The sequence below is a fragment of the Morone saxatilis genome, unplaced genomic scaffold (assembly GCF_004916995.1).
Source record: "Morone saxatilis isolate NCDOM2014 unplaced genomic scaffold, NCSU_SB_2.0 Contig16, whole genome shotgun sequence".
NCBI lineage: Eukaryota > Metazoa > Chordata > Actinopteri > Moronidae > Morone > Morone saxatilis.
Window position 1 is genome coordinate 14,989,575 of NW_023339718.1, and position 8,764 is coordinate 14,998,338.

Sequence of the window (8,764 nt, forward strand, 5' to 3'; positions counted from 1 at the left end):
ATCCATCCAAACACAATAAAAAACAGAGACAGGGCAGTGCCCCCCACACCGAATACGCACACGTACGCTCACACAAACACATGCCAACCACCCCCACAGACTGAGCCCACCCTCTATTAAAGATCAGAGAGAAACTGTCTGGTAGTCTGGATGTGAGTGTGGCAGCAGCCATGGTGGGCCACCCATTTCCTCGCTGTGACTCTGACTCCCCTCCTGACTCTCCCAGGGTACACGGACGTGGGTGTGATACCTGCGGGGGCACGGGACATCCTGGTAAGGGAAGTGGAGGAGGCAGGTAACTTCCTGGCGCTGAGGAGCGAGGCATCGGAGGAGTACTTTCTCAATGGCAACTTCATCATCCAGTGGAACGGGGAGTATGAGGCTGGGGGGACGACATTCTTCTATGAACGCAGTGGGAACATGGAGAATCTCACCGCTCCTGGACCCACCAAAGACCCAGTCATGCTGCAGGTAGGCCATCATATTACAGAGGTTTCATGTATTTGAAGGGAGTAGAGGGTATTTCTAAGTTTTTAAATATTTTAGTGTTCTTAGATGTATAGAAGTATTTATATTTTTTCCCAGTGTCTACATAGAATTATTTCAACCAATCAAGTATAGAGAAAAGCGACTCACTTTAAGCCAACCAATCAGAGAATACAAACTTTGTATGATTTCCAAATCTGAATATACATTTCTTGGTAAAGAATAAGATGTTTCTAAGCAATTGTTTTCTCAAAAGTAGACATATTTCAAAGGCACCAGATAACTGCAATCAAATATGTTTTTGTATATGTCCAATTTAATATTGTCTTGATAGTCTTGAAATGATACTAACAACTCATGTGATTGTCCAGTTACTGTTTCAGGAGAAGAACCCAGGTTTAAAATATGAGTACACCATCAAGAAGACCAAAGAGACAGGAAATGAGGTCATCGAACCCATTTACAGGTGGAGACATGGGGCATGGACAGACTGCAGTACCACCTGTGGCTTAGGTTGGTGTTGAATTTGACAAAAAAAAATCTTATTCTAAACATTTGTGGCTGGTGGAAGATTTCAGTGACATTTGAGTAATGACCTGACCATCTGCTTTCTGACTTCTGGGGTGTTATAGGTGAGCAGCACCAGCCTGCACGGTGTTTTGAGATGGATGTGGGTGTAGTGGATGAGACTCTGTGTGACCCAGAAAGCCGTCCAGAAGACAGACACAGAAAATGCAAGACTATGGATTGCCCTGCAAGGTCCTTTTTTAGTAGCTAGTACTGTTATGACCTCAAAACATATTGTACTGTGATTTTAGTCATATTACCGCTAAATGTAGGTTTTTCATTTAAATGCAAGTGTTGGTGCGCTCTCTCTTATATTCCCCTCGGTTTCATTGCAATGACAAACAGCAAAAATGTTATTCAATTGAATTAAGTATTTCCACCAACTATTTAAATCACTCAATTCAATCAGATGTAGTCTTGTTTACTTGTTCCTGATTCAAATCAATATTTGTTCTATTTTTAGTATTTGAGTGAGGCAAAATTCTTGTGGTCTGAGAACATATATAATTTTATAACATTTATATTATAAATATAATTACAATTTTACATAACTTTTACATTGTTAGGTAAAGATGATGGTAAGCGAATGAAGGTTGTCCGCTTACTATGTGATTCCCCATTATTTTTGGAATGTATCTATCAGTGGTCTCTCTCTTCACCCTCTTTTCTGGTCCATCCCCTCTTCCTCAGGTGGTGGGTGGGTGGATGGCAGCAGTGTACAGCCACCTGTGGATCACAAGGGGTACGGAAGCGAACAGTGCTCTGTGTTCGCACAGTGTCAGGGGAGGAAAGGGTGCTCCACCCTGTCGAGTGCAAGCATCTTCTTAAACCCAAACCTGTAGTGCCGTGCAACAGAGACGTACCCTGTGGACAGGACTGGGCTGTTGGCAACTGGGAAGAGGCACGTTCCTATTCTTTTATCTCTTTGAAATTGGTCTTTTTGACATTAAATTAATTAACATATCATTTGTGGTCCTTCATCTTTGCAGTGCCCGGTCACATGTGGAGGAGGTGTTCGCTCACGTACTGTCACGTGTTCACTAGCACTCAAGAAAACCTGTGACCTCACAACCAAACCTCGGTCCAGATCTCTGTGCGCCCTGCAGAGCTGCCCTAACTCAAGTCTTCGTAGACGTCCCGGGCCTCAACCTAAATACCGCCGCATCTACCCACCTAAGAGCCACCCCACCAAGCATCCTGGTACACCTACCTGGGCTCCCATGAGCACCACGGCCACAGCTGCACCCACAGCTGCTATCACAGTCAGGAAGAAAACAACCACCACAGAAACTACAACTGCTTTCATCCCTACCACTGCATCCCTTTCAAACTCTAAAACCACAATCCCCAAAATCATGAACACAGATGATTATGAGTTTAACGTTAAAGTGAGTAAAAATGAAGATAAGAGAGGAAAAGGTTTCCCATCCAAAGCCAAGGACAGAAAAGCAGTTGGCATTGAAAAGGAAAAGGTAGATGAGAGGGAGGAGGGAGAGGAGGGAAGTACGCCAAATGGGCTAATGTATACACCAGGATATGATTATGTTGTTGAGGACAGGACGACTGAGGAGGAGGGGATTATTGACCTGGATGTTACCACATCTACATCACTCAAAAATCCTCTTAAATCAACCACACCAACACCTCATACACTCATTACACCCACCTTACAAACCAGTCCATTTACCATGCGAACAACCAAAGCACCCACCACCACTATTACCTACTCCACCCCACACACCAGTACTGAAGTGTGGGCCAAGACTACTCACCACTATCCCATCACTAACCCCCACACCACTCCTCGTATGAATCTATACATCCTCTGGACCCACAGGGTTCCCCTCACCACTCCCATGCACCATTCATTCCCATCGAAAGCTGGCTTCCACACAACACAAGCTCCTTCCACAACAGCAAGAAAACCATTCACCACTGCAGCCTCACCCCAGTCTACAGTGAAGATTGTTAAACTAAAGAAGCCTGCTGTGACACCCAAGAAAAACAGTTCTGTCTCCCGTGCTAAAAAGCCCTCTTCCTGGTCCAAAGGAAGTCGCTCCAAGAACCAAAACCAGCAACCTGAAAGCCCCATGAGCAGCTCCAACAGTGATCAAAGCAACCTGATGTCCAGAGAGCCTGTGAGCATGGATATATTCTGGGTTGTAGGAAACTGGAGTGAGGTGGGTACAGACATTTAATGAGACATATTATCCTACTCTCTAAAGCACCATACCAGTAAATTTGCATGTTTTATCCCTTTAATTACACACTTGAAATTAATTCTAGTCATTTTCCAAGGCATATCATAACTTTTTAAGATTGTTTTCCTCCCACCCAGGCATGCTATGACTGCTCTAAAATTGAAACCTTTGAAAATTGACCTGCAGAGACTTGAAATTTATGTAATCTGTCACAGTAAGCAAAGTATAATATTAGCTGTTTGGCTTGATTGTTGGACGATCCTTGAATTTAGCAAAAGGGAGGAGGAGGCAACTGCATAATATGGTTTAAATGAAATAAACCATTCCGTGGTGGATTAGGTAGCTGCATGTTAATGTTCATGCTCTTAGAAAATGGTTACTGGGTTTGTTTTTATCAGACTTAAACATGCAAAACTGCAGACAATCGTTCTGCTTGTTGTTTCTGAGATTTTTTAAAACATCTATTTTACAATATTATTGCCTCACGTGTCACTTTAATCAATTACGCACATAAACCCAAGCTGAGTTTTAACCCTTCCTTTCCCAGTGTTCAACAACATGTGGAATTGGAGCAATATGGAGGACAGTAGAGTGCAGCTCCCAGAATGACGAGGACTGTGCCAACATGAAGAGACCTGAGCCTGCACGCACATGTCACCTGCAGCCCTGTGCCACCTGGCAAAGCAGCAGCTGGAGCAAGGTGAGTAACGTTAGATTACCTCCAGTCCCTGTAAAACATGTATTACTTGTTAATTATACTTAATACTTAATTATAATTCCATTTATTATCTGTTAATTTTCCAGATGACGAAATGGGTTAGTTTCTGTTGCAGATGTCATTGACATGTCATGTATTACTGAGCTGGTTTTTTTTTCAAATGTGATTTTCTCCACAGTGTCCAGATAGCTGTGGGTTGGTGGGAAGGAGGTACCGTGATGTCCAGTGTGTTGACTCTCAGAGTAAACGTCCCCTCAGACCTTTCCACTGTCAAGCTGTGTCCAGCAGACCCCTCAGCACCTTGACTTGCCCCCACAAGCCTTGCATGACCTGGAGTATATCACCATGGGGACCTGTATGAGCATTATCCTCATAAAATCTCAATATATTACATTTTGTAGCTTGTACTTGTTGGTTTAAATGTTTCTGTCCTAAGTGGAATCTAGCCATGTGGATAGTTTCAGGGTTTTCTTTTGTCGTAGGTTTTGTCCCTCCTAGATTATTGAACACTAGTAGTTTAGTAATCTGGGGGAACTGACCCTTTAACAATTATCATCCTAAATTGCCTAATTTATGTAACCATTTAATTAGCAATTATTCTCTGCAAAAAGCATGTACATCCCTTATATCCTTGTTTTTTCCTTAGTGCTCTGGCAGCTGTGGCGAGGGCATCAGGGAGCGGCTAGTGTACTGCCCCGCGCCTCATCGCTGTGACACCACAATGAGGCCAAACAGCACAGACCTGTGCAGTCTAAAGCCCTGCACTCATTGGAAGGCTGAGGACTGGGAGGAGGTCAGTCACACGCGAACAAAATTTCTAAAAACATTGGCTAATAGTTATAGAAGTGGACTAAATGATTAGTTTTATTTGTGTGTGACTTTGCAGTGCTCTGTGAGTTGTGGTGGGGGTCAGCAGCAGCGTGAAGTTAACTGTGCGAGTCAGCAGGATTCGGCTGTAATGCCAAACAACCTCTGTGAGAAGATTTCCAAACCAGAAACACTCAGGAAGTGCAATATGCAGGAATGCAAGACCAACACAGGTTTGTACGCAACGCTAAATATGTCTGTTTGTTTGCCTGGCCCAGCAGGATCACTATCAACACACATACACAATGTCCATGACATCAGCTTTTGTTTCCTTTTTCTGACAAATCTTAGTTAAAATCACTCTAAATAAACTTGACCTTACATTTCAATCTGTATTACAGTGTTTTGTGGCATTTGACCAGTTCTGTTTCTTATTATGCAGGTCCAGTTTGCAGGAAGAACACCATGTCCTCTCGCTTCTGTGACAAGCTGAAGCTGTTGGGTCGCTGCTCTCTCAGGTCGGTCCAAAGACAGTGTTGTGTCACCTGTGGGTCGTAGCCAGGGTTACATTACTACGGACACATCTCAACTTCAGTAATATTCGCTGTATCCTCATGCAATACTGGCATAAAGCCATGCCATCCACAGACTGACACGTCCAAACTAAAGTGCCAATGACCACAACACTGCAACAAGCACATCATATTAGCACAAACAAACCTGGGTCTATTAAGATTATTTTTTTTACCTATTTAGGGCTATTTCCAATTAAAAATATTCATGAAAATGTTTTAAAAAGTAAGCAGGAGAACAAGCCAAAACAACATTTAATACATTTGGACTGTTACAAATGTTAAGGCTTAATGTACATTGAGCAATGTTTGGTGAGCAGAAATTATTTTTATTAAAAAGTGTTGGTAGATTTATTAACTGTCTGATGTCTAAGGACAGTGTGAAAAATCAAACATATTTAGCAAAAAACATAAAAGAATGTAAAATTACTAATTTAAAAAGTAATCAAGATTCAGACAATTCAGAAGTTACAAAAGCTCAAGCCAATACAAGAGCTACTCCTGTATCATAACTCAAGGTACACTATTCACCTTCTTTATTCAGTAAAAATATTCAGTTATGACCTACAGTATATATCTTTCCGGGCCAAAGGTGCTTTTATAATTGAGGTGCTGATGATTCACAACAGTCGAGTTACCAGTCTTGTTTTTATTTCAAAGTGAACTCATAACAAGAATGTAAATAAAGATATTTTTGTGACATCTTTATTAAATTGTTAATAATAATGATAATCTCTGTGTTTTTTTACTCATATGTTTGTGCTTTTTTTCTGCCTGAATTGTGGTTTTGTTCTCAGAGCTGGCACTGTGTGTTTACATTATTCTGGCTACAAGTTCCTGCTTTAGTCATTTTTGTTACGATTGTCAATGATAATTAAATCAGCTGCAGAACCTGCACAGCTCTGCAGCCGAACCTGTGGTGCTCCTCCTCTGGTGTGAGATTGACCAATGAGAAAGAGGTGTTGCAGGTCATCCCTCTCAGGTCCCGCTGTGTTTGTATGATGTTGTACAGGTTTTACCGTTGTCGTGCATATAGTACATCACCTTGACTGATTTGTATTGTCTCCATCAATAAATGTGACGATAAAAGACATTTGTGACAAAACTGCTTTGTAACAGAGACATGAAATAAAATGTTCTTCGAATATTTGTTATGTGTTGGTATGCTGTATGTAGGCTTGCCTGGGTGATTTTAAAATCTGTTTTCCATTATCCTGTTCAGGTTTGAAGTCTTCCTTGTGTGAAATTAAGTTGATATTGTAAAATGCAAAGCCATAGCATTGCTTGAATACCACAGTAATAACAGTGTAAATAAAAGTATTAACACCTCATGTTAGCTAGCATACCATACCTTTCTTTGCGTCATGGTCTCCTACTTTGACCTTTTATGTCAACAAGGTCATTCTCGCCTGAGAGTGCCAGATGCTGCTGGATGTGTAACCCCAGAATCAGCAGCACCAGGCTCCGTTTCAGAGATCGGGTTCAGCTGGCCCAGATTTCCCAGGCTTGTCTGTGCCAGAAAATTTGACACGGACCGGACGCTGGCCCGCTCCATGCACCCTGTTGCTATCATTCAAGCTAGAGACCAAGAGTTAGTCAGCAGTAATGGAAGGAGTAACACAATACTGGGTCAATGTGGAGCATCATGTCCTGAAAACCAGCAGTGTCTGTGTGTGTTATCATGACCAAGCAAACTCTATCCAGGGGTATTACCTAACCACATCTCCCATTCTGTTATGTCATTATGTTGCTTAATTTGTAGAGTTGCACAATAGGGGAAGCGATTGAGCTCAAAATCAGGAAATGCCTGAAAATATGAAATATCAGAGAATCTGACATCATTGTTGCTTTAGACTTCTTAGCAGTGAGGTAATATTAAAAAAAACACTTTCATATATTTTATAGCTTATTTATTATTTTTATTTATTATTATTTCCCCACTTTTCCAGACCTCTTTATACATTTACTAACTAAATCCTGGATGATCAACACACACAGAGCAGAGCAGGCTAACAAAGAGTTAACAAGCAACTGGATGAAAAATTTTGGTATTTTTCATAAAATAGAACTTCATTCAAATTTAAATATATCATTTGTATTCATCAAAACATAACTGAAGTCAGTGTAACAAACATTGACTTACCTGGCACAACTCAAAACAACATGCAGGGCTGATGATTGGTTTTTCTCTAAAAAGGCCAAAAATGGCAATAAAATTACTCTTAACAACACAATTTGAGTGTTTAAAAGCTAAACAATTGTGGTTTTGGATTCAATAGCTGAATGTTTACTTCATTATTTGTAGATTTTAGAAGGTCAACAGTAGCAAACAGATGTTGGCTCCAAGGCTTTATAACATATTACAATAATGTTTAGAGCATGCCTGACTGGCAGGTAAGTGGAAAATACAAAATATGACATTTGTTTAACTGTTAAACCTTCAGTTATGTAATTCTTTTGTTGCAGCACAGGTTTTTTTCCCCTTCATTTTTAAAACAAGTATTATAAAAGTGGCTTTTGTTTGAGTATTTTGAGTGATTTCTGACTTAAGGGTATGATTTCCATTTACAACTTGGACTTTCAAGAAATTCCAACCACCAGATTGTTATAGCACAAATTGAGCTCTGGGAGCGAAGTGAAAAGACAGTGTTAGCTTCAGAGAACAATGCAAAATTTTAATTTATGGGAAAATAAGTTATTGATAATATATAATTCCATCTAGTTTCAGCCTGGTTATTACAATGATACATTTCTAATTATTGCTATAGCACATTGTTCTGAACTTCTGTTGTCAGAAGTGTGCATCAAGATATTTTATGCTTATTGTTAAGGGTGGGCGATATGGATACAATCCTCAATCTCATGATATAATGCACTTTCTGGAAAACCAATTAAGAAAAAATAACTAGACAGGTCTGCTTGTGGCTAATCCAGCAAATTAAAATCCTAACAATAGAAGGTACTTGATCACGTTGAAGCAAAAATATTAGAAATCCACTTGTGCCATAAAGCAGTCCTGCTAATTGATTCTTAACCTCGCCTGAAATGCCTAATACACCCAGAGATGCTAAAGGCACAGCTGCCACAGTATAAACAGTGAGGCTAAATCCTGGATTGTTGACAAATGTATATTCTCTGATAATGTATATTGTTATGTTGCCCGTCGTTATTCTCATTCTAGTAAGAAGTCTGGTTGTAAAATTTACTGCACTGTCACCTCATATTCCCCTGAGTAAGACAGAGGAGAGTTCGGTGCGAATCAGCTGATCCAGTGTCTGACCTGTAAGTAAATTCCTCTGCCCTGCTGAAACTGACACTCAGCAGAGGAGGATGATGTAAGTGCCTGGTCAGGACGTGGAAGATAACATGACAAACATCTATTGATCCCCGTAAAGCAGGAAAGAGCAACCTCA

The 8,764-nt window shown here is 40.6% G+C and overlaps 1 protein-coding gene across 1 annotated transcript in view; it reads left to right on the forward strand.

The window, feature by feature from the left end:
* Nucleotides 1–6,682, forward strand: part of adamts12 (ADAM metallopeptidase with thrombospondin type 1 motif, 12) — a gene marked incomplete in the record, with an annotated part of 18,426 nt that extends 11,744 nt beyond the window's left edge. The window contains 10 exon segments of the mRNA XM_035658611.1: nucleotides 227–471; nucleotides 858–999; nucleotides 1,119–1,245; nucleotides 1,744–1,954; nucleotides 2,043–3,233; nucleotides 3,802–3,954; nucleotides 4,151–4,327; nucleotides 4,619–4,765; nucleotides 4,859–5,012; nucleotides 5,222–6,682. Of these exon segments, the coding sequence (XP_035514504.1) occupies nucleotides 227–471; nucleotides 858–999; nucleotides 1,119–1,245; nucleotides 1,744–1,954; nucleotides 2,043–3,233; nucleotides 3,802–3,954; nucleotides 4,151–4,327; nucleotides 4,619–4,765; nucleotides 4,859–5,012; nucleotides 5,222–5,337 (2,663 nt within the window).
* Nucleotides 6,683–8,764: the final 2,082 nt, after the last annotated feature.